The sequence below is a fragment of the Postia placenta genome, assembly GCF_002117355.1.
Source record: "Postia placenta MAD-698-R-SB12 unplaced genomic scaffold POSPLAscaffold_15, whole genome shotgun sequence".
Lineage (NCBI taxonomy): Eukaryota > Fungi > Basidiomycota > Agaricomycetes > Polyporales > Adustoporiaceae > Rhodonia > Rhodonia placenta.
The window spans coordinates 282926-305403 of NW_020169846.1; the positions used below are offsets into that span (position 1 = coordinate 282926).

At 53.4% G+C, this 22478-nt stretch overlaps 7 protein-coding genes across 7 annotated transcripts in view; 2 read left to right on the forward strand and 5 right to left on the reverse strand.

Annotated features, from left to right (window-relative positions):
• POSPLADRAFT_1154166 (hypothetical protein) overlaps positions 1-2682 on the reverse strand; it is a gene marked incomplete at both ends in the record, with an annotated part of 4792 nt that extends 2110 nt beyond the window's left edge. The window contains 3 exons of the mRNA XM_024486819.1: positions 168-339; positions 1917-2061; positions 2476-2682. Coding sequence (XP_024334969.1) covers positions 168-339; positions 1917-2061; positions 2476-2682 — 524 coding nt within the window. The remainder of the gene's footprint in view (positions 1-167; positions 340-1916; positions 2062-2475) is intronic.
• A 1973-nt stretch (positions 2683-4655) lies between these two features.
• On the reverse strand, positions 4656-6065 carry POSPLADRAFT_1049428 (hypothetical protein; the record flags this gene model as incomplete). Its single annotated transcript, XM_024479745.1, has 7 exons — positions 4656-4748; positions 4827-4914; positions 4971-5083; positions 5149-5235; positions 5299-5530; positions 5583-5706; positions 5762-6065. The coding sequence occupies 7 exons, from the start codon at positions 6063-6065 to the stop codon at positions 4656-4658; spliced, it is 1041 nt and encodes a 346-aa protein (XP_024334970.1).
• A 327-nt stretch (positions 6066-6392) lies between these two features.
• On the forward strand, positions 6393-10283 carry POSPLADRAFT_1075955 (hypothetical protein; the record flags this gene model as incomplete). Its single annotated transcript, XM_024482873.1, has 18 exons — positions 6393-6439; positions 6490-6756; positions 6829-7186; positions 7239-7461; positions 7510-7541; positions 7593-7644; positions 7695-7922; positions 7977-8143; positions 8202-8304; positions 8358-8551; positions 8607-8626; positions 8682-8839; positions 8896-8930; positions 9234-9296; positions 9355-9410; positions 9509-9563; positions 9616-9816; positions 9877-10283. The coding sequence occupies 18 exons, from the start codon at positions 6393-6395 to the stop codon at positions 9997-9999; spliced, it is 2382 nt and encodes a 793-aa protein (XP_024334971.1). The 3' UTR covers positions 10000-10283.
• An 828-nt stretch (positions 10284-11111) lies between these two features.
• On the forward strand, positions 11112-13066 carry POSPLADRAFT_1154041 (hypothetical protein; the record flags this gene model as incomplete). Its single annotated transcript, XM_024486801.1, has 8 exons — positions 11112-11145; positions 11199-11216; positions 11273-11552; positions 11745-12035; positions 12112-12487; positions 12538-12724; positions 12784-12980; positions 13034-13066. The coding sequence occupies 8 exons, from the start codon at positions 11112-11114 to the stop codon at positions 13064-13066; spliced, it is 1416 nt and encodes a 471-aa protein (XP_024334972.1).
• A 114-nt stretch (positions 13067-13180) lies between these two features.
• On the reverse strand, positions 13181-15664 carry POSPLADRAFT_1041363 (hypothetical protein). Its single transcript, XM_024477895.1, has 4 exons — positions 15546-15664; positions 15095-15476; positions 14363-15046; positions 13181-14305 (listed from the first exon to the last, which is right to left on the reverse strand). The coding sequence occupies exons 1-4, from the start codon at positions 15590-15592 to the stop codon at positions 13478-13480; spliced, it is 1941 nt and encodes a 646-aa protein (XP_024334973.1). The 5' UTR covers positions 15593-15664; the 3' UTR covers positions 13181-13477.
• An 867-nt stretch (positions 15665-16531) lies between these two features.
• Positions 16532-17443, reverse strand: POSPLADRAFT_1154236 (hypothetical protein; the record flags this gene model as incomplete). Its single annotated transcript, XM_024486830.1, has 3 exons — positions 16532-16967; positions 17026-17113; positions 17185-17443. The coding sequence occupies 3 exons, from the start codon at positions 17441-17443 to the stop codon at positions 16532-16534; spliced, it is 783 nt and encodes a 260-aa protein (XP_024334974.1).
• Positions 17444-18452: 1009 nt separating this feature from the next.
• On the reverse strand, positions 18453-19859 carry POSPLADRAFT_1154460 (hypothetical protein; the record flags this gene model as incomplete). The annotated part of the gene is made up of 4 exons (XM_024486854.1): positions 18453-18908; positions 18982-19009; positions 19081-19427; positions 19491-19859. The coding sequence occupies 4 exons, from the start codon at positions 19857-19859 to the stop codon at positions 18453-18455; spliced, it is 1200 nt and encodes a 399-aa protein (XP_024334975.1).
• Positions 19860-22478: the final 2619 nt, after the last annotated feature.

Here is a 22478-nt window from a genome sequence, read left to right on the forward strand (position 1 = left end):
GCCCCGGGGCCGCGTCGGCATGCTGCGCACAGACCAGCTGCGCACGGACCAACGTGCACAGCCTGCCCTAAATCTTCCCATGTATATAAACCAGCCTCTGCTGCCCTAGGGACCTCAGTTTCGACCTCTTGTCCCTAGGTCAGTAAGCTCTCATTTGTATCCTTTACTTACCTTTACTAACTAATACATTTCTTGTCCCTAGCCTTAGGTTTGAGCACAGCTCGCCATCGCTTCGGTAAGAATCAGTCGGACGCCCCCAGCTATTAGGTTTTCCCCAGTCGCTTGACCTCAAGTCGCGACAAGATCGGCAATGAGGACGATAACACCGATCAGGTAGTTCTCAAGCCAGAGCGCTTCCGCATCGCCTCTGCCAGGCGCGGTCATGCCTTGGTGACGGCTGATCAGTCACTTCTGAAGCGCATCTGAGAGTGCTCGAAGAAGGATCGGGAGGTGGCCGAGGCACTTGAAAAGGTGCAGGACCTCGGACCGCCCCGGCTGCAAAGGGGTTTTGAGGAGTGGAATGCCGAACAAGGGCTCCTGCTGTTCCGCGGGTGCGTGTACGTCCCAAAGAATGCGGAGCTCCGGCGGGATATCGTTAAGATCCACCACGACTCGCTGATCGCCGGTCATGGTGGTCGTGCCAAAACCCTGGAGCTCGTATCGCGGAACTACTGGTGGCCTGGGATGTCCAAGTTTGTCAATGAGTACGTAAGCATCTGTGACGTGTGCAACCGTACCAAGACATTCCCAGCCAAGCCCCAGGGTCCGCTGAAGCCAAACGAGATCCCCGAGCGCCCGTGGCAGATCATCACGACCGATATGATCGTTGGCTTGCCGAAGTCTGATGGATTCGACTCGATCCTGGTGACCGCCAACCGCTTCACCAAGCAGGTCCACTTCTCAGCCTGTCATGAGACCCTGACGGCAGAAGGTGCGGCGGATCTGTACATCCGCGATGTGTTCAAGCATCATGGGGCCCCGGCCAAGGTCATATCAGACCAAGGTCCCCAGTTTGCTTCGAAGTATCTCCATGCGGTGTACAAGGGGCTAGGGATCGAGCCGGTGCTGTCTACAGCGTTCCATCCTCAGACAGATGGCCAAACTGAGCGCTGGAATCAGGAAATTGAGCAGTACCTGCGTGCTTTCACAAGCCACAGGCAGGATGATTGGGCAAAGCAGTTGCCGCTCGCGGAGTTTGCACTGAACAACCGAGTTCACTCCGCAACCAGGCACTCCCCTTTCTTCCTGCATCAAGGGTACAATCCTGAGATCCAGGTTCGGATCAATCTGATGTCCGCGATGCCTGCTGCCGCTGATTGGCTGAAGATCCTGAAGGAGATTCGCGACGACACGCGCTCTGCGCTCGAGCTGTCAGCCGAGCGCATGAAGGTGTACTACGATAAGCACGTGCAGGAGGCACCGGTCTTTGCGCCAGGGGACAAGGTCTGGCTTGACGCTTGGAACCTTAAGCTGAAACAGCCAAGCAAGAAGCTCAGTCCCAAGCGCCTTGGGCCTTATGCTGTGCGGCGAAAGCTCAGAGACTTGGATTACGAATTAGTCCTGGCGAAGTCGGTGCCGGTGCACCTGGTGTTCCATGTCTCCTTGCTTAGCAAGTACACGCGTAGCAATATCCCGGGCCGGGAGCCGGAGGAGCCGCCTGCGATCGAGGTTGAGGGCAACGAGGAGTACAAGGTCGAGCGGATCAAGGATTCGAGGATCTTCCGGCGGCAGCTACAGTACCTCGTCAAGTGGAAGGGTTATGACGATTCGCATACGTCATGGGAAGCGGTGCGCAACGTTGCCAATGCGCCGGCCCTCATAGCCGACTTCCACCGGAAGAATCCGAACGCCCCTCGTCGACTCAACGCTGCTACCTTTGGTGGTCTCAACTTTCAGCCAATGCCTTCGCCGCTAACTGAAGCACGCTGCCGCTCTGGGTGGGAGATGGGCAAGGGCGCCTCGCATGAGGTCATGCGCTGTTGAGGGGGGGGTAATGTCATGAGTTGGTACGGCGTCTAGCCGTTTTTTAATTTTTCCTTTTTGCGGGCTCGAACCTGTGACCTCTGTACTACATGCCCAATATGGACATATCGTTATCTACTGTACGATTAGATTAGATGGGGCGGCAGTGCATGGCACAGCTCGGGCTCCGCTGACACAGCCGCTCTGACTCACCGGCCCCCGGGGCCGCGTCGGCATGCTGTGCACGGACCAGGTGCGCACGGACCAGTGCGCACAGCCTCCCCTAAACATCCCCTGTATATAAGCCGGCCTCTGCTGCCCTAGGGACCTCAGTTTCGACCTCTTGTCCCTAGGTCAGTAAGCTCTCTTGTACTTACTTACCTTTCCTTACTAACTAATATATTCTTGTCCCTAGCCTTAGGTTCGAGCCTAGCTCACCATCGCTTCGGTAAGAACCAGTCGAACACCCCCAGCTTTTAGGTTTTCTCCTGTCGCTCGACCTCAAGTCGCGACAGTGGCCCAGGCGCGCGCATCACCGTCGAGTAGGCTGAGCGCAACCTGTACTTTGAGCTCGATGGTGGTCAACGACATGTTGACCATCCAGTAGATGCGCAGCTGCAACAAGAACCTGTCGCACTCGATGACAGTTTTGCCATCATATCGGAGTGGGAGGAGGAGCTTTAACGTCTCCTTGTCGGGGGCGGCTGCGGGGGACGACATTATCGGCGTTGGGGGGGACGGAGGACGTTGCGGGGGCGGAGGTGGCTGTGGTGGCCCTCCGCTGGTCGAACTTCGAGAGGAGCGAGTGCTCGAGCGGCCTCTCGGCGGAGTCGGCGGTGAAGGCGCCGGAGAAAGTTCGGGGGGGGGGGGGTCACGTACGTCAGGGACTGCTGACGCGGGGGCGAACGCTGTCGGCAAGGCGGGCCAAGCAGAATCCGTGGACTCGGACTCCAAGACTCCTTCTTCACCCTCACCCTCCTCAGGCTCAGGCTCTGGCACAGGGTCTGGAGGGAGATCTCCTCGCGCTTGACTTGGATCGGCGACGACAGTTTGAGGGAGGCGGGAGCTGGGGGAGACAGGGCAAGAGTGCTGCGAGGCGGATCGAGATGCAAGGGTGCTTCGAGGACCGAGCGGATGTTGCGCTTGTCGGATCACCTTGTAACGAGGGTAATCCTCCTCGATCGATCGGGGTGTCTGATTTGGGCATGGCTACTGCTCGCAACGATAGAGGACAGTCTTAGGGTCGTCTGGGATGTAGACGTCGATGAGATCCTGAGAGTCGAACGCGTGGATCTGTCCTTGACAAGCAGCCACGATGGATGGGGGAAGGACGGGGAGGTGCGCATACTACAATGGCCGTGCTATCTAGCTTACACTACGGCGCCCGAGAAGACACTAGGGTTCGCAGTTCACGTGGGGCCCAGTACTGCTTTTGACTATTATGCAGCAGGAACCTAGTCCATGTGTCTGTGAGGACAAGTACCGCCCACTGAAGTGCAGGTACTGAAGAGTTCATTCCCTAAGTGGTGGCGATATATGTACGCTATCTACGTATTGTAATGTACCATAGGGGTGCGCACCACCCGACCTGTGGGAAAGGAAAGTGAATGTAAGAGGTCCCGAGGGGACGCCGGCAGCTTGGGGAGTTTTGACCTAATGTCGCGACTTGAGGTCAAGCGACTGGAAAAAACTGAAAGGCTGGGGGCGTCCGACTAGATCTTACCGAAGTGATGGTGAGCAACGCTCAAACCTAAGGCTAGGGACAAGAAAGTATATTAGTTAGTAAAGGTAAATAAGGGATACAAATGGGAGCTTACTGACCTAGGGACAAGAGGTCGAAACTGAGGTCCCTAGGGCAGCAGAGGCCGGCTTATATACAGGGGATGTTTAGGGGAGGCTGTGCGCACTGGTCCGTGCGCACCTGGTCCGTGCACAGCATGCCGACGCGGCCCCGGGGGCCGGTGAGTCAGAGCGGCTGTGTCAGCGGAGCCAGAGCTGTGCCGTGCGCTGCCGCCCCATCTAATCTAATTGTACAGTAGATGGTGACGCGTCCATATCAGGCAAGTAGTACAGAGGTCGCGGGTTCGAGCCCGCGAAAAGGAAAAAATCAAAAAAACGGCTAGATGCCGTGCCAACTCGTGACACAAGCTTTGCTTGTTTGTCACTTTGGTTAGAACTAGTTGAACGCCCAAGGGCTTTTAGGTTTGTTCATTCTCCTGTTGCTTGACTTCAAGTCATGACATCTGCACTTCTATTCATAGTATGCTGTTTTGTAGTTACAAAGTGCCCCAGCTTATAAACTACAGGGAGAAGTCAATTTTATAGCACTAGCATTTTGACTTGATGAGAAAATTTGTTGGTCTCAGTAACTGTCCTAGCCAAAATATCCTGTACATTCCGGCCTGTTACAATGACACTCTTGCTCTTTCCCTTTTTTTCCTCAGCCACTAACATATGTTTGTGTTGCAATAGTTTATTTATCTGGCCTAACCCAAATTAATATAATAATTTACAGTTTTAGTTGAGTATTGTAGGTGTCATGCCACAACTGAATATAGTATACTTACAGGTTTCCTTTGAAAGACAATTCTTACATGGTTGTACACAATCAAAGAATGACAAACAGCACTACATCTTATTCAATCACAGCAAGTAGTATATCATGACTTTAAAGTCAGCATTAAATATTCTAGCTAAAGTTTGCACTTCTCCCATTGAGGTACAGGATCACTACTCAGGGTTGCCCAAATTGCACTTGCCAGCTCACAAGGGTGTGTTTGTACAACCTGTTTTCAGCAGCAGTATGCGACATGAGTATATTAGTGATCAATCTTATAAACTATATGTGAGGTGACTCTGCTTACTACATGTCCAGCATTTGGAACTTGTTTTACAGATGCATGCTTTCCTTGCGTGCCATATGACAATGTGTGCTCCTTCACTGCCGCAGGTCTGCGCACAAGATAGACGCTCAAGGGCACAACAGTCCGGAGGTCATGCAGACTCACATGTAGTCGTCCACGGCGCCATACAAAAAGTGCACGGGATATGTCGAGCAGAGGTATGGTAGATAGTTGTAACCACGAACCCGACCGGTATTGGTATGCTGAACATAGCATGCCTGCGAGACAATCTCCTTAGCATTTCTGTAACATAGGCGACATTAATCGGAGACTGTAGACGTACCGCTTCCATGGCACGCGTGCACTTGAGGGTGACACCGTCCTTTTTGTCCGGGTACTCCGCCGTGGGCAGATCCCGCATTCCATGATCCTACAAAACATGGAAACCATGGATCCTAACCTGAGGCTTAAGTCGATGTATGCATGAACGTACAACGAAAGCTTGTAATACACGCTCGTCCCAGACTTTGAAACCAGCGCGAGACTTCAGCCAGGCGAGCGCATCCTCGCGGGACGGGAAGATGTCGCGGCGCTTGAGCGCGCTATTAGTGAGGAACACACCGAAATCTCTTGTCATCCCAGCTGGTTCTTGCGGGAAGCACATCGGCTCGACAAGAATAAATGACTTGAACGGCATTTTAGGGTAGAACGTATTGCAGAGGATGCTGCAAAAGTATGGGTATAGGAGATATGGCCGATAAGTGTCGAAAGACATACTGTGCAACTGCACCCATCGAGTGACCGATGCCAACGAGGTTCCGTTTGCTGAAGTCCACGTCTACACCTGTACCTAGACCCGCGAGGAATATGTGTATTGCTCGCGAATACTCGGCCCAGTCGACTGGCCGTGGTTGGTGAGTACTGTCTGTGACAGCTACGACAAACATTGCACGTACATATGTCGTATCCCCATCTCAACGTCGCTTCATTCAGCACAGCGGCATCGCCATGGTTCGGGGCGTCAATACTCCAGACGTCCTTGACTTTGACTGTCTGCGACGCATCGTTGCCTATGTACTCATATAGGCACTCAATAGTCGGCTCCCACTGTTCCTTGTGATAGCCTGTACCATGGGCAAGTACGAGAGTGAGTGCGCTTGGGTCATCCGACGAGAGCTCGGAGATCCAGTAGCGCTTGGCTGTGATGACAAGAGGATAGTCCGGGCGTGGATCGCAGACGTAGGATGCGCTGCTGAGCATGCTGGGCACGATGATTATAGGGCCGGGTGTCGTGATACGTGGTGGGAGCGCACTATCAACAGAGACATGGGCATCATCGCCTACTATGGGCCAGAATCATATGAGAACTTCTAGTTGTTGGATTGTTGATGTGCATGAGCAGCTGAGATCGTCCAAGGTGATCCATCAGCCGGCTTGCGCATAGCGGAATCTTAATCTTATCTTGTACCCCGCTCTCGCCTTGTCAAGCACCGAGCATAAAACTTCTTTGAAGCTTGCATCATTCCGAGAGGGTCGGAGCATCTCAGCTCTTTCGACGGCGTGTATCGTGCGTATTGTAAAGCTGAAATGGCGATGTCGGGTTTGCCACCAGGAACTGCGCCGATCAAGTCTGAGTAAGTCCGCCAATCCGTGCGCCTTGCCATACTCAACCAACTCAGCACAGGTTCCTCGTGTCATTTGCTCCTCGCGATTTGCCCGACGACGACGCAGCGGAAGGAAGCACGACCCATGCGAACGGGCGGAGGGACGACGCCGATCCAGATCCGGAGGGCGGGAAAAGGCTCTCTGGTGCACAGCGCAAAGCGCTCGCCAAGGAGGAGCGGAAGAACAAACGCGGGGCGAACAAGGGTCGTCGATTCCAAAAGGTGCGGGATGAGGTCGAGCTATGCTGGAAGGTCGCCACCGGTAAAGCCTGCGAGTTTGGTGCAGAGTGCGTGCCATGGCATCCTGTTCGCCTGCGAAGCCGTTCTGAGTGTCTGTCTGTTCGCATCCGTATTTGCAGATGCCGGTTCACGCACGATACATCTGCATACCTCTCCGCGAAGCCACGAGATGTACACTTCCCGACCTCTGAGGATCTGACAAACAGCCCGCCATTCGTGCGGCCACTTGTGGACGAAGAGATGATCAACGAGAAACATCCATCGGTAGACTTCTCCACTAGATGTCCCATATTTGAGCGCACCGGAGAATGCAAGCACGGCCTGAAGTGTCGCTTTCTTGGAGGACATGTTCGTGAAGGCGAGGGCGCTATCCTGGAACTCAACATAAACGAGGACAGGAAGGCAGACGCAGCGATCGCTGAGACTGAAGTGAACTTCATAGACGCAAACACTCTGAAGCTCATCAGAACGAAAAAGGTATGTGTATGCTATTATGTATGTCTTTAATTCCTCCATTGCATCTGTGCAGTATCCGCAACCAATCTCCGAAGCGTATCTCAAGGTATTACTAGAATCAACTGGTGATGATGAAAAGGGCGGTAAGGGTAGCCAGCCAGCCGACGGCGAAATTCAGCCTGCTCAGAAGATCATGGGAACTGCAACGACACAGGAAGATACATCTCAGAATGACACTCCCGATGTCCCCATCCGCTTCGCAGAGAAAAAGAGATTAAATTGGCATGGTAAAACGTGTGAGTATCGATCTAATTTTGCTCCTCTTGTCACTTGATAATATTTAGACCTCGCACCACTGACAACTGTCGGGAATTTGGTGCGTTCATACAGCTATCTCTTGCCCAGCTAGTTCTGACCTTTCTCCTAGCCATTTCGCCGGCTTTGTGTCGAATATGGCGTGGACATCACTTGCGGCGAGAGTATGTATAAGAGTATGTATCAGACTTCTCCTCTATTAATTCACATATAGTGGGCCTTGCGCTCTCCTTCCTGCAGGGCTCAAAGGAGGAGTGGTCACTTGTGCGGCGACATCCCTCTGAGTCCATATTCGGCGTGCAGCTCGCCGGCAGCAAGCCTTCACTCCTGGTTCCTGCAGCGGAGACCATCGGGCGCGAATGCGCCGGAACCCTTGACTTTGTCGACCTCAATTGCGGGTGCCCTATTGATCTCGTATACAAGCAAGGTAGCGGGTCTGCATGTGAGTCCCTGTTATGAACCTGGGTGATTTCGACTTGTTGACGATGCACTATAGTGCTTGATGCGGCAGGTAAGCTCGGTAAGATCATCGCCGGCATGAACAAAGCACTGGGAGAAATCCCAATGACGGTGAAATTGCGAACCGGGGTAAAGGACGGGAAGAACAACGCGCACAAGCTCATGCCTCGCGTTGCTGCTGAGTTTGGGGCATCCGCGATAACGGTACGTGGTCACGGCCACTTCATGCTGCTGTCTAACGGACGCACAACGGGTCGGGCAGCTTCATGGCCGCACTCGACAACAACGGTACACCAAAGTGGCTGATTGGGATTACATCAAACAATGCGTCGAGGCTGTACGCGCGCGAGAGGCGGATGAAGATCGTAAGGCCGTGTGCCATATATCCTCGTCGACGTATCTGACGCTATATTTGCAGTGCCGCCTGTGCCTATCTTCGGCGGCGGTGACTGCTTCTCATCCGAAGATTACTGGCAAAAGATGGAGAGCAGCGGGGTCGACGGTGTGATGATCGGGCGCGGCGCCCTCATTAAGCCATGGATCTTCACCGAGATTAAGGAGCGGAGAGAGTGGGATATCAGCTCGCGAGAACGCCTGGAGCTCGCTCGTAAGGTTCGTTCTACCGATGAATCAGTCAGCCGAACAAAGTGCTCATTCTCATCGCTAGTACGCCGAATACGGCCTGAAGTATGTCATCTACAATTGGCGCTGGTCGCGTGCGGCTTCACTGATTCATTTACAGCCACTTTGGTTCAGACACAGCCGGTGTGAACACCACGCGTCGCTATCTTTGTGAAGCCCTCTCGTTCCAATACCGTTACATACCAATCGGCCTGCTCGAGACGCTCCCCGCACGCATCAATGATCGTGCCCCAGCATTCCGCGGTCGAGACGAATTAGGTGGGTGCTAATGAACATGGTCGACCTATTTACGAAGCTAAGCTCACACTCTGCAGAAACGTTACTGGCAAGCGCGGACAGCAGAGACTGGGTAAAGATCTCCGAAATGTTCTTAGGTCCTGCGCCAGAATCGTGGACATTTACGCCCAAACACAAAAGCAACGCATACGGAAGCGAAGAGAGCCAAGGATAGATGTACATAATGTATATATCACTAGCCTAAAGTGTATTGTAACCATGAGGGTCGGAGACTACCACTTGTCGCGCCGAAGAATGTAGGCGACAATTGCCGCTTTAGGTGTATATCACGTGGGAGGAACTATACAGGACCACAGCAGCCACCCGTTAGATGCCGAACCCGCGCCCGCCTGCCCGTCGACTAGGCCTGTGCCAGGCTATTGGTAGCCGCTTCATCCCCCGCCCGCTCACTGTCCACCTCCTCCGACTCGTCAACATGGTCTGTATCGACTGCTGGGCGACATGCTACTTGACGCCTGTACTGATTGGGTTTACAGGGCCGCGTTCGCACCAAAACCACCAAGAGGGCCTCCCGTGTGCTCATCGAGAAGTAGTAAGTAGCATCACCCTCATGACCGACGTTAGGTCGTTTAGACAGCATGCTCGGCTCTTTGGATGCAGAACGAATGTCTGATCGTCTTGCGTCTTTAGCTACCCTCGCTTGACTCTCGACTTCCACACCAACAAGCGAATCATCGATGAAGTGGTGCGTGCGTTTCTTCGCGGCGGGACTGGAGATGCTAAATATCCGGTTCCAGGCTGTTGTTCCCTCAAAACGCCTCCGTAACAAGATCGCAGGCTTCACGACTCATTTGATGAAGCGTATTCAGCGCGGCCCGGTCCGCGGTATCTCCTTCAAGCTGCAGGAAGAGGAGCGTGAGCGGAAGGACAACTACGTGCCAGAAGTCTCGGCACTTGACACAAGTGTCAACGGTCTGGAGGTTGACCCTGATACCAAGGTGCGTGACTGAGCTATTAAGGCGCAGTCGCCAGTATTAATGTCTTCACCCTCCATTTAGGACCTTCTCCACTCCCTGAACTTTGATTCAGTGCAAGTCAACGTGGTGACGCCTGTGCTCGCTCAACCCGAGCGCGGCCCTCGACGCGAGCGACGGAACGTTCCTGGTGCGGGTCGTTCTTAAAGCGTGCAGTTGTTCGTGGAGAGGCCTGCTAGCCGTTATTGCGACTCATATGTGACATATGCTATGTATTCATTTTCGCCTTCATGAGCATCGCACGGCATGACCTGATATGGCCCTCTACGCCAAGCTGGCACTCCTTTTGCACAAGACCCGCTTCTGATCCGGTGTGGTTACCTGTGAAGAATATTGACCTACTACGGTTGTTCACGGCAATATGTTTGGTACCTATAAGGTCTTTCGCCGGCCTATGCATTGTGCAGTAATGAATCAGTGGTGCATAACTGAACCTGTGCTTCTGCAAGGTGTTTTGATGAGGACTCTGATTCCTCTACAGCGCTTTCGAAAAGCTGATGAGGTACATATGTAGCACTTACGCACTGTCTTCAAGCTTGATTATGCGACGAGTGTCAAGATCACACTACTAGCTACTAACTCGGCGCGTCATTGGCCTGTTCACTAGAAGAGTGCGAAAGCCTCACGCTCGCGTCCTGCGTTAGATCACTCAGTCACTGGTCATTGCATGATACACTCCATATTGTTGAGTGCTGGGACGATGCCGAATATCTGAAAGACAAAGACCGCGGCGAAGAACCGCCGGCACTGATATGACGTACTGACATATGCGTACTGATCATCGAAAAACTTCATGAGCCCCCGTTACCGTAGATACTACGCGATGCACTGCGTTAAGCTCCCGAGTGACCTCTCGGTGTTCGACACGAAGCAACTCGACAACTCCGGGCACACGAAGGTAGATAGGGGGACATTGCAAGATCGGTACGGTCCCGATTTCGGATCCGATCTTAATGAAACCAATCCTCGCGGTTGTCGACTCTTGTCCAAGGTGGAACTTGCAGAACACATGTGAGTAGCCACGGGTGTGTGGAACGCACGCGGAAAATGATGCATATATGCCGGAGGCAAGACAGGAGGAGAATAACCGCGCGAGGGATGATGGCAGTAGGAAGTGACGCGCCTGCTTCCGCGCTGGAGATGTTCGCCGCATGCTAGCCGCCCGTGCATGGCTTGGCCGTCATCCGTCGTATAATATCTCTGCTCCCCTCCCCTTACCCCGCACCACCCTCCTCCATATCCTCGTCCCCACTGTCACCATGTCCCCCGTGAAAGTCACAAAGATTTGCTGCAGTACGTGTTTAGCTCGCGTAGGTCATTCTGACGCTGAAGACGCGTCTCGATAGTTGGCGCCGGATACGTTGGTGAGCGGTAGCTGTATACACGGGAAAGAGAAGCTTCCCTCATTCGCTCCCTTCAGGCGGTCCTACCTGCGCCGTCATTGCTCTGAAGTGCCCGCATATCACTGTCACCATTGTAGACCTCAATCAGGCCCGCATAGATGCTTGGAATAGCGCGGACTTCGCGCTACCGATCTACGAGCCCGGCCTTGTTGAGGTCGTGAAGCAGGCGAGAGGGCGTAACCTCTTTTTCTCAACCGACGTCGACAAGGGCATCAAGGAGGCGGACCTCATCTTCGTCAGTGTAAATACTCCGACCAAGAAGAGCGGAGTGGGGGCAGGTTTTGCTGCTGACCTCAAGTGAGTATTACATTCAACCGTTCGCTGGCGTACTAGTAGTCCTCGTCCACTGGACCTTTTTGACTCCACATTTGCGCCCATCTACACTAACATGACCTGGATGCGCATACTTTTTATCCGTACTTCCCTCACATCTCACTTCTGTGAGCTCCATGCAGCGCATATATTCAGTCATTAAATGCGTTTTTGTAGCTATGTCGAACTGGCGACGCGTCGTATTGCCGCTGTTGCGCACTCATCCAAGATCGTCGTTGAAAAGTCGACAGTGCCCTGCCGTACAGCGGAGTCTATGCGTACGATACTCGAGGCAAACTCACGCCCCGGGTGCCGCTTCGACATTCTCTCCAACCCCGAATTCCTCGCTGAGGGTACCGCAATTAGCGACTTGTTCAGCCCTGACCGTGTTTTGATCGGGTCACTTCAGACTCAGGAGGGCAAGGACGCATGCGGGTCCCTCTCTGACGTCTACGCCAACTGGGTACCGTAAGTGCAACTTTCATGCGCATATATGGGCGCATACACCCACTTGCAAGAGGTTTTTTGACGCATACGTCTATAGCAAGGAGCGTATCTTGACCGTCGGCCTCTGGTCCTCCGAGCTCTCCAAGCTTGCCGCGAACGCGATGCTCGCACAGCGCATCTCCTCTGTGAACGCGCTCTCCGCGATCTGCGAGGCAACCGGCGCGAATATTGACGAGGTTGCGCACGCCGTCGGCTTCGACTCGCGCATAGGGCCCAAGTTCCTGCGCGCGTCCGTCGGCTTTGGCGGGTCCTGCTTCCAGAAAGACATTCTCAACCTCGTCTACCTCTCAGAGAGCCTTCACCTCCCCCAGGTTGCCGCATACTGGCGTCAGGTCGTCGAGATGAACGAGTACCAGAAGAGCCGCTTCTCCAAAACAGTCGTCGACACGCTCTTCAACACGATCACCGGCAAAGTATGGCATTCTCCTTGTGTGCGTTGCCGATGCTGATGAGGGCGTTCCAGCAAATAGCAGTGCTTGGCTTCGCGTTCAAGGCCGACACCGGCGATACGCGCGAGTCACCCGCCATCTCACTCGTCCGTGACTTCCTTTCAGAGCGGGCCTACGTCACCATCTACGACCCGCAAGTGGAGGAGACACAAATCTGGCTGGACCTTGCTGAGGCCTGCCCGACTGTCCCGCTCGAGCTCAGTGCGTATAATCAGTTAAGAGTCGTTGAATTTGTTTATGTACTCACACTATGAATACAGTCAAGAAACAGGTTACCATCGTCAAGTCCGCAATTGAGGCTTGCAAGAATAAGGAAGCGATTGTCATCGCGACCGAGTGGAAGGAATTCCGCGAGATCGACTGGCATACAGTGTACACGCACATGAACAAGCCCGCCTTCGTGTTCGATGGCCGCATGCTTGTAGATGCAGACGCTTTGCGGCAGATTGGATTCAAAGTTCGTTTTCGCACTGAACTGACCATCAAACTAACTGACATGTCGCCATATAGGTCAAAGTAATCGGCCGCGGTGAGCGGGTCTGACACATCTCTCCATTTTCGTAATGCATATGGTTGCTATGTCCTGTCGATACCATTACCATAGGATTTGTGCGCAAAGGCACAATGAAATGAAAAGCTCAGAACTGGATCCAATGTACGCAAAGATAAGACATCATCTATTAGCACACAGCTGCCCACAGGACAGCCAAGTACATGGGTACGGTACGCGACTAGATTCGAAGAGTATATCTACAGACGAGGTTGGCGAAACGAAACACCTCAAGGTGCGGAAACGAGAGAAAGCACCTGGAGCACAACGAATTACATAAATACGCGGAGGTTTAGTTCGTACTCTTCGTAACGGTAGCCATTAGTGCGGGTTCATACGTCGCAACCGTAAGCAACCATAAGTCATTACTGTTCCCTACGTTACTCGCATACGTACCAAAGCCACTACACCAGCTCAGGCATACCGACGAGCTCAACCGCCCGGTCGGTGATTTCTTGCAGTGACCACCGCTCGCCAGATCCCTGCTTCAAGTCGAGCAGGTCACCGATCTCGTCGCATGCAGTGAGCACAAGATCGACGTCTTCCTTGGTGTGCGAGGCACTGAGGCAGAAGCGCACGCGCGAAGTGACCAGCGGCGTTGCGGGGTACGCGACGACGACGACGATGATTGGGACCTGGCGCGTGCGCATCAAGCGGCTGAAGACGGCCATCTTGCCCGGATTGAATAGCAGCAGTGGGACGACTGGCGAGTCGTCATGCCCATATGTGATGAAACCGAGCTTGCGCAGGCCACGATTGAGGTACCGCGCGTTGAACCCCAGCCGCCGCAGACGCATCTTGCCATCAGTGCCATCTGCCATGGAAGGCGTGATCGGCATCCATGCGGGCAGTATCGAAAGGGGTGCCCTTCCAGGGTACGCTTCCATCTCGAGCTCCGGGTTAATCGCATCCGAGCGGGCAGTTAATGACAACGAACTCGACTTCTCCGGTGCCGAAGAGATGCCCATGATGCTCGCCGTGCTAGCGATCACCTGTGTCAACACGGGCGGTGTCATTGCTTCTGCGTAGCAGCCAGAGTGTCCGTGAACGCGTAGACGGTCGATAAGCGCTTTGCTGCCAGCAATGTAGCCGCCAGCAGCCCCGAACGACTTGGTGAATGTGCCCATGAGGATGTCGATTTGGCGCGGGTTGACGCCAAAGTAGTCCGCAACACCCCGGCCATGCGGACCGAGCGCACCGATCGAATGCGCTTCGTCGACGAATAGGTTGAACTGCAGCGAAGTGAAGTGTCAATGCGGTGCTATGACGTCGCGCAGAATCAAACTTGCCTTATATTTCTTCTTCAGTTCCATAATCACAGGCAAATTGGCGAGCGTGCCCTCCATCGAGAACAGACCTTCGACAATAACCAGTATCTTCTTCCACGGCCGATGTGTCTTCGGCTGGCCCTGACTAATAACCTCACGAAGAAGCGCTTCCAAGGATGGCATATCGTTATGCTTGAACGTACGCACGTTGGCCCCGCTGATGCGGACACCAAACCGGATCGACGCGTGATTGAACTCGTCTGAGATGACCAGGCTGCCCTTGCCTACCAGCGCCGGAATGATGGTCGAATTGGTCGCGAAACCCATAGAACTGATCAGGGCATCCTCCATGCCAACAAAGCGTGCGACAAGTGCCTCCGCCTGCTGGTGCAGGTCTAGTGTCGCACCCTCCAGACGCGAGCCGCATGCTGAGACACCGTATCTATTGATTGACGTCTCAACCGCATCTGCGCACCCGCCCCGAGCCTGGGCAAATCCGAGGTAGTTGTATGACGAGATGTTGAGGCCACGAGTACGCGTGCCTGATGGCACCATCGTGACGTTGTAATCGGGTGAGTATCGGTCCAGGAGCACCATCGTTCGGCCAGGAACGCCAGTTACCGGGTGGGAGAAGCAGTCATCAATGCGAGTCTTGAGGCGACGTGTATAAAACGAGTCAAAGTCCGAGTTCAACGCAGCGTAGCCCTGCAGTAGCGTTAGCAGACGTGTTGCATATCAGCAGTTGCGGCTTACATGCTGTGAAACCAGATGCCGATAGTGAGAGGGCTGGAGACGCTTGCCAACAAAATCCCGCAAGTGCCCGAGGCAGATGACCATCAGATAGCTGAGGTACGTCGTCAAGAGGATATAGTACGGTGGGTCCTGCTCCGGGTAGCTCTTGTACTGCGTTCCAGCACGGTGCTGCGACGTGTATCTGTACTTCTCGTTCGCGCAGTGCCCGAACTCGGAGTGCACGGTGGTGAAAACCTGTTCGGACGTCGGAGGAACGCGGGGATACGACAGACCGTTGTCATAGTCGAGGCCAAGATCATCGAGCACGGTCTCGGAGGATGACGAGGTCGCGGACGAGGAGAGCGAAAGGGCAGGCGTCGAGTTGGGCGTGCTGCCATGGGCCCTGGCACGAGTATCAGCCTCGTGAACGGCGGACAGGTAGGAGGCCGCGCTGGGCAAGGCTGACGACGACTTTTTCTTAAAAATGGACGGTTGCGGCGACGGCGACTGGAACGCCATGGGAGATTGTTTAAAGGGCATCGTGGACTGCACGCTCGTCGTCGTTGCGGACGTCGAGCAGGGCCTGGGGTCGTCACCGTTGCAGTTGAAGGGCCAGCGCGCGCGAGAATTATTATTATATTCGCGCTTATGCGATAATTCCGGTTTGGGGCCAGAAGCGATCGCAGCTCGCCGGGGTCCTACCTCTGCATGACCTACGTGATGTCCTCTTACTTGGAAACAGCCAGTGAGTACTTATAGAAGACAGTGTTATCTTTGAGAATATTAATGAGGGCGTATGTAGATGTAAAGCAGCGACCATATAAGTGTATTCGTTGTAGGATTGTAGGATTAGAGAATGACATTGATATGCGAGGCGGTTTGCACATATGAGACACATTGAGCGATATAATAATCTTGAGTCGTGCTTCAACCACAGCTTCATTATTGTTACACGGTATGTTCACTGTGCTGAGAGAGGACATCCAAAGCATCCGAAATCTGAGCCTCCGCGAAGACGAATGAAGAGAACTTGTATATATTGAATTATCACCTGCCACAGCGCGGTGTCGGACCCCAAAAGCCGCGCCGCTGAATTCCCAGCGCAGGGAAGATTTCTGACTCAGTTTTGGCGTAATAAGACTGCTCATCATCGCATTTCTATCAATCATCCTCAGGGATCATCCACATCAATACTACTATGACTGCGCAGGCCGGTATCCCCTGCGATGCACTGCACTGGTCATGTTTGAGCTAGCGTCGATCAGCCGTGAGGAGCACAATGATCGTAACAGCTCCGAGGAAAGAGACGGGTATCCATTACAAAGACGCAGAGAAAACATGCCTGGCAGCAGAATCTGCGCGGGCCCAGCGAAAGGTAAGTTAGAATACACCGCCCACCGTCAGTGGAAGCGTTACAAGACAATTATAGAACTCCACCATCAGCCTCATGAGCACCTTCTAGGCCCTTGTATTCCCTTTGTGCCTCCTCCCTGTGAAACCCCTCAAGGCACGCGCATTCCCTTGTAAGGCCTGACCCTCCTCGGGCTGTGCGCTTGGGCCCCTCGGCTCGCGCACAATCTGGACGCTTGGCACACCACTCTTCGATTTCGCACTCGTGCTATCGCTCACCAGGCCATCACGCTCTGTCCCCCCACTCTGGCTCCGGGCGCGCCCGTCGTTGAAAATACGCTCGCGCGCTGCCTGGTACTGCGCCTCCCGCTCGGCATATGACTTTGGGGTATCTGATGGTACGGCGGATGCGTGCGCAGACGACGTGGCTGCGGGTCTTTTCAGTATTCGGAGAGTCGGCTGCAGCGCAGCGGGTGGCGGTGACTTTATCATGGTCGTGCTGGATCCCGAGATCACGAGTTCCGGCATAGGTGCCTTGCTATTCCTGCGGTCGCATCTCGCATGAGCCGTCGTAGTCTCACAGAGCACTGAGACGCACTCACGCGTTCTCCCACATCTGCCGTTGGTCCTCCTCCCCCTCTTCGTCCTCGTCATCATTGTCCCAATCGTCTGGTACTGCCTGTGCTGGAGCTACGCGACGAGGTGCATGCTAAGGATCTCTTCTAGTCTTCCATATCGCACGACATCCTCATACGACTCACAAACGGCTGGTCCCAGGGATCTGATGATGTGCTCGTGCTTGCTACTGACATGATAAATGCAGAACACGTAGCAGGAGAAGCTGAATCGCAAATGAAGTCTAAATGGCCGGTGAGTACAGAACAAGATAAGTGCAAGCTCGATCGTCCAGATCGCGATCTCACACTGCGCATCTTGCCTGATCACGTGCAAAACACCATCATGTACGGGTGATGCCGTAGCTTCCACTGTTCTCGTATCTGCGACAACTCGTGCAGACATTGCAGCGCACCCGCATAACCTGAAGTTACTATATTACTCGAAGCGGCACCTGACGAGCAAGCAAGTGTTGCGTGTAAACCCACTGGTTTGACAGGTCAGATGAGAAAAAAGCTGTGGCTTTTTGCAGGCATAATCGGGCGAGAAAGCTCATAAGTGCACTTATCTTGCGCTTAATGAGCTTCTCTTGGTCGAGTCTGGGGTCCATGATTAACTGGAATCTTCTTGGTCAATTGTATTCGCCTATGCCCTAATTGCGAAGCAGTTGCCTCACCGAAGCCGTTGTTATGCACGATGTTGACATGGTTGCTCATCACTGTTGCGCGCCGTTCGGTAGTCAGCAAGCTTTTAGATCCGCTACACCTTAAATATACACAGAGCGCTGGTGCGCAGAAGGGTTGATGAGATAACACAAGGTGAGCTTGTTCCTTTTTATCACGCACTTTACTACGGAGTTACGCATGTGCTCACGACTAAAGCAACCGAAATCATCAGATAGGAGGCGCCTCATAGGAATATTTTCTGAGGTGGGGAACAGGGAGATTTGTAACGAAAGGACGGACTCGTCTGCGCAATTATGCAACCTAGTAGGTAATCTCTCTTGATCTCCGCTGGCATTCACATAACATTGCACGGACACTGCACTAGGTTATCCTTCGAGACGCACGTGTCACAACAAACGAGCATCTAGATGTGGATAGGAGCAAACTTCGAATCAGCTCTGACAGTACACTCTGTCAGACCTCAGGAAACAATTCGTGGCGGTTACTGTGTCTTTGAGGTAAGGTTAAGATCAACATGTCTTGTATCCAGCAACATGGGATCTCACACCTTGTACAGATGCGAGCGACAACATAACCACAGATCCAAATCGTATTCTAAGTGAGCTTATTCTGATTCTATAGAGCGTGTGCCTTGGTGATGATGATTACAAAGTACCAACGATGGCAGAATGATGAAAATGTATTCATTTATCATGCCAGACAGGACAAATATTCTGCGGCCTTAACAGTCACGCCTTTACAGAAAGTGCTGTCAAGGACAGGAGCCGCGCCGCACCAGTCGTGATAGTAGGGACAAGCATCGTCACCAGCGAGAAAGGCATCCGACTCGTGTCAATCACCCCCGCACGCATCGACCAGTTGAGGTACAACGGCATCGATATGTTCAGCCACACGAACACCCACACATATCCAAGCGCGTGCGCAAGGCCATCCGGGCACTGCGCCTGCATACCGGTCCGCTTCGCCAAGCCAACGACCGCGTCCTCGAGTGAGATCGCCGCTGCCTGGGCGATGAAGAACGGGAACGACGCCCCGAACAGCTTCGGGCTGACCATGAAGTCGCCGCCGCAATGCATTAGGCCCGACACCGCGAACCCGACATATAATTGCGTGTACGACGACGCCCAGGAGCCCTGGCGCAGTCCCAGCAGGCGGCAGCACGCCTTGCCCATTGACGCAGTGTACTGTGCGCATCACATCATACGGCCATGGCTATCAGCGGATCAAAGAAGGCGAGCGTGCGAACAGCGTACATACACGGCGTAGCAACTGATGGTAGGTGCGCCTGCGCAAAGGCACAGTCATGTGTATCAGTGTCTGTAGTGTTCCGAACGCCCTAGCTGACTGAGAACTCACCCCCAGAATCGCCGCAGTGTGTGTGCGTCGGCCCACGCTCCGTACACGGTGGGCCAGTCCCTGGGCAGGGACCATGCCATGGCGACGGACAGCGCGGAGAGCAGACAATAGGGCATGGCGATCATCCCATACGACGGGCTAAACCGCGCGACGATGTTGACGCATCGCTGAATGTAGTCTTGGGCGCTCAAAGAGAACAGGTTGGCATCATGCTGGGAGAATGATGGGTTGGAGCGCTGGTAGGTCTGTGCGAGGTCGACGAGCAAGTACCATCTGAATGCGCACAGTAGCTGATAGCGCACAAACGTCCAGCGTGGTTCGCTAGGACGAGGAGGTACGTTTGCGACCTGGAGCGAAGCGAATTGGGTGGCGCATGAGCATTGGAAGGGCAAGAATAGCGATGTGCACACCTGGTAATTCCATCCTACTCCGCGTGGGCTGGACATGACGCATGATGCCCAATACACTCGGCGCAGGAACGGTAGCGCTGGAGGCGCAATATATTCGCGCTCGTGGCGCAGGTCGTTCAAGGGGTCCGTAAGCCACAGGAGGTGGAATGCGGTGAAGAACTGCGATGCGAAGGAGCAGCCAAGAGAATAATTCTGCTGAAGATCCCCGGTGGTACTGGTGAGCACCAGTCCGAGACTGTAGGTGTATATTGCGAATGCTGCTAGCTTCACAGGCCCTTTCGGGTGGAGGGCGATGAGCGCTGACAGGAAAGCATTCTGCAGCAGGAGCACTGGCAGTACTGGCAGTCTAGGGCGATTGTCAACGCTCATGGTAGCGTTGGCCAGGACTCGGGGATGGTACGCAGTCTGCCAAGGGTGACAGCTGCTGCCTCTCGGATACAGGTAGCGTATATTATATCTACCTACATTTGCAATGGTCCAATCCAATTACTTCGTATCTCGTGAACAGATAATCAACAGAGTCTTAAAGACGGATGTAGGAGTCGATCCACTAAATTCAGCGGAGTCGGTCCACTATATTCAGCGCCCTGTGCCAAAAAGGCTCAAGCTCATGAAACTGGTTGAGACATTAGCGCGTCAAGAGCCGCCAGAAAGCCGCTAAGTTGCTGATAGAGTATAACTTATCACCATACCCCCCTGCCGGAACTCCCGACCTTGAACATCTATCATCCATCGGTGGGAGCTAACAAGAGGTAGAGATATGATACTTCGTCCATATTTGAAGGCATCTGGACAGGACTTATGCAGTGAGGTGCTTCAGGTCTTCAAGGCACACAGGGACTTTGATCAAAACGTCTCGGAGCAATCACTGCAGAACCATCAAGTTTATGATGGTCGCCCAAAGTCTTCACAAAAATGCCTCAGGATGGTCGACTAGGGTCTCACATCCTTGTGCACCCTTATCTGGATAACGGGCTGAACCAGAACATATGGTGCGGAACTTTATCGTAAGCCAACGCCACGGGAAAGTGATGAAGCCCTCCTCTTATGCTCTCAGTGGTAAATGAAGGCAAATTGCAAACACGTCGAGCCTATAATACCTGAGGAATCCCGTATCTACTTGCACGACCAGCAAAGGCTGAATTTGCACTCAACGTACTGTTCGCGCTATTTCGTGCCGGGTTGCCGAGCCTGCAACACCGTGGAAAGTCTGTCAAGGACAAGCGCTGCCAGTGTGGAGTAGTAGGAACTATTTTTCCAAACCTTGTATCACGATAGGCCACCGCCGCCACCACACGTTCAATTGCAGCCTTTTACAGCAAAGCCAATATTGATAGACCTCCTCGCAAAAAGTACAGATAGGCAGCATGGGGCATAGCGGTGCTCGGCACCTCGGGGGTGACATGCGCTCATCCCTCAGAGATATCAGTGCTGTTTACGGCAGCCGTATATAGTATATATGTCACGAGTTGGTACGGCGTCTAGCCGTTTTTAATTTTTTCCTTTTTGCGGGCTCGAACCCGTGACCTCTGTATTACTTGCCTGATACGGACACATCATATCTACTGTACGATTAGATTAGATAGGACGGTGATACGACCTACAAAACCCTAACCCCTAACCTGGGTGCGACCTAAAGGGACTAGAGAGACGGATTATAGTCTTAGTGAGAGGGGAGTTAGCAGCAAGGTGTCCCGCGATTCAAGTGAACACGAGAAACGCCTTTGAACAAGGCTACAAACACTAGGGAAGGTACGAGGTGGCTTCGACACGTCGTCGAAGCTACTCGGAGGCTGGGGGTGGTTAGTGGAGACGATCGAAGCTCGGCAGAGCTCTTCGATGTATCGTAGAAGGAAGGGACACGACTCGAAGGGGGGGGACTGTCATGAGTTGGCATATGATCAGCATATATACCTCCGGTCAGATGTCAAGCCAAGCTTGACATTGCACCCTTTTGGTGTAGAGGTTATGATGTGAGACCGGCGCATGCATGTAAATCCTTACAAAATGTCAAGCTTCAAGTGGTCGAGGGTTCAACTCCCCATGTGAGCAGACATTTCGAGCAAATTCACCAGAGGTCACATGTGATATGTGATTGCTTGGCAGTGAAGGGGGCTGGTGTCTGAGGTCCAGATGGTCAGGTGACCGGACTACATGGGGTCCTCCTGAACTCTCAGAAGATCATCAAGGTTAAGCCAGAGTTGGTAACCCTTGGGGTCAGGGTATTATATGGATCCACATGAGGTCATGTGCCCTGGGAGGGGGATAATGTCATGAGTTGGCATATGATCAGCATATATACCTCCGGTCAGATGTCAAGCCAAGCTTGACATTGCACCCTTTTGGTGTAGAGGTTATGATGTGAGACCGGCGCATGCATGTAAATCCTTACAGGGACTTAGCTAGGACATGGTTCGCAGTTTCTTCGACAATCATCGAAGTCGAAGGGTTCGTCGAGACTGTATCAACGAGTAAACGCAGTGGATGAGGTTTCGAAGTTACGCAGCGAGGGACAAAGTGACGCAGTTGAAGGCTTAGACGCAGGGTGAACTCGACTTATGAGTTCTGAACTCGAGGGGGGAACCGGATCTTGTATTTTTAGAGAGAAGTACGACAGATTTTATACTACACAGGATGCTACGACTATTGAAAATGGCACACTAGTACAAGGGGCTTTGCATTGTTCCTCAAGAAGCTGCCTCACCGAGGGGCACATACCAAGTCCATCCGTAGAGTGATGTCATGCCAAACGCGGAGATGAAGAGCAACATATGGCCACTTTGGACCGATAGCCGTCGTGAAGGCATGCCGCGAGGTTCGATACCTAATCGGGAAAGACCGGCTACGTCAGTGTGGCATGGAGCGAAGCACGTGCTTTGGCCGAGCGGCGTCAAGTGGCCCTATTGTTCGCCGAATGCGGAAGATGTCCCGGGATCTACGCGTGAGGCATCGGGACGACCGTGTCGAGCTTTGAGCAAGCATCGCGCA

Bases quoted from the DNA above. Each gene is read 5' to 3' on its own strand.
- POSPLADRAFT_1041363 (XM_024477895.1), bottom strand. From the start codon at position 15,592: ATGGCGTTCCAGTCGCCGTCGCCGCAACCGTCCATTTTTAAGAAAAA. The intron at 15,047-15,094 runs GTAAGCCGCAAC...ACGCTACTGCAG, and splicing joins GGCATCTGGTTTCACAGCAT to GGCTACGCTGCGTTGAACTC. The intron at 14,306-14,362 runs GCAAGTTTGATT...ACTTCGCTGCAG, and splicing joins AACTGAAGAAGAAATATAAG to TTCAACCTATTCGTCGACGA.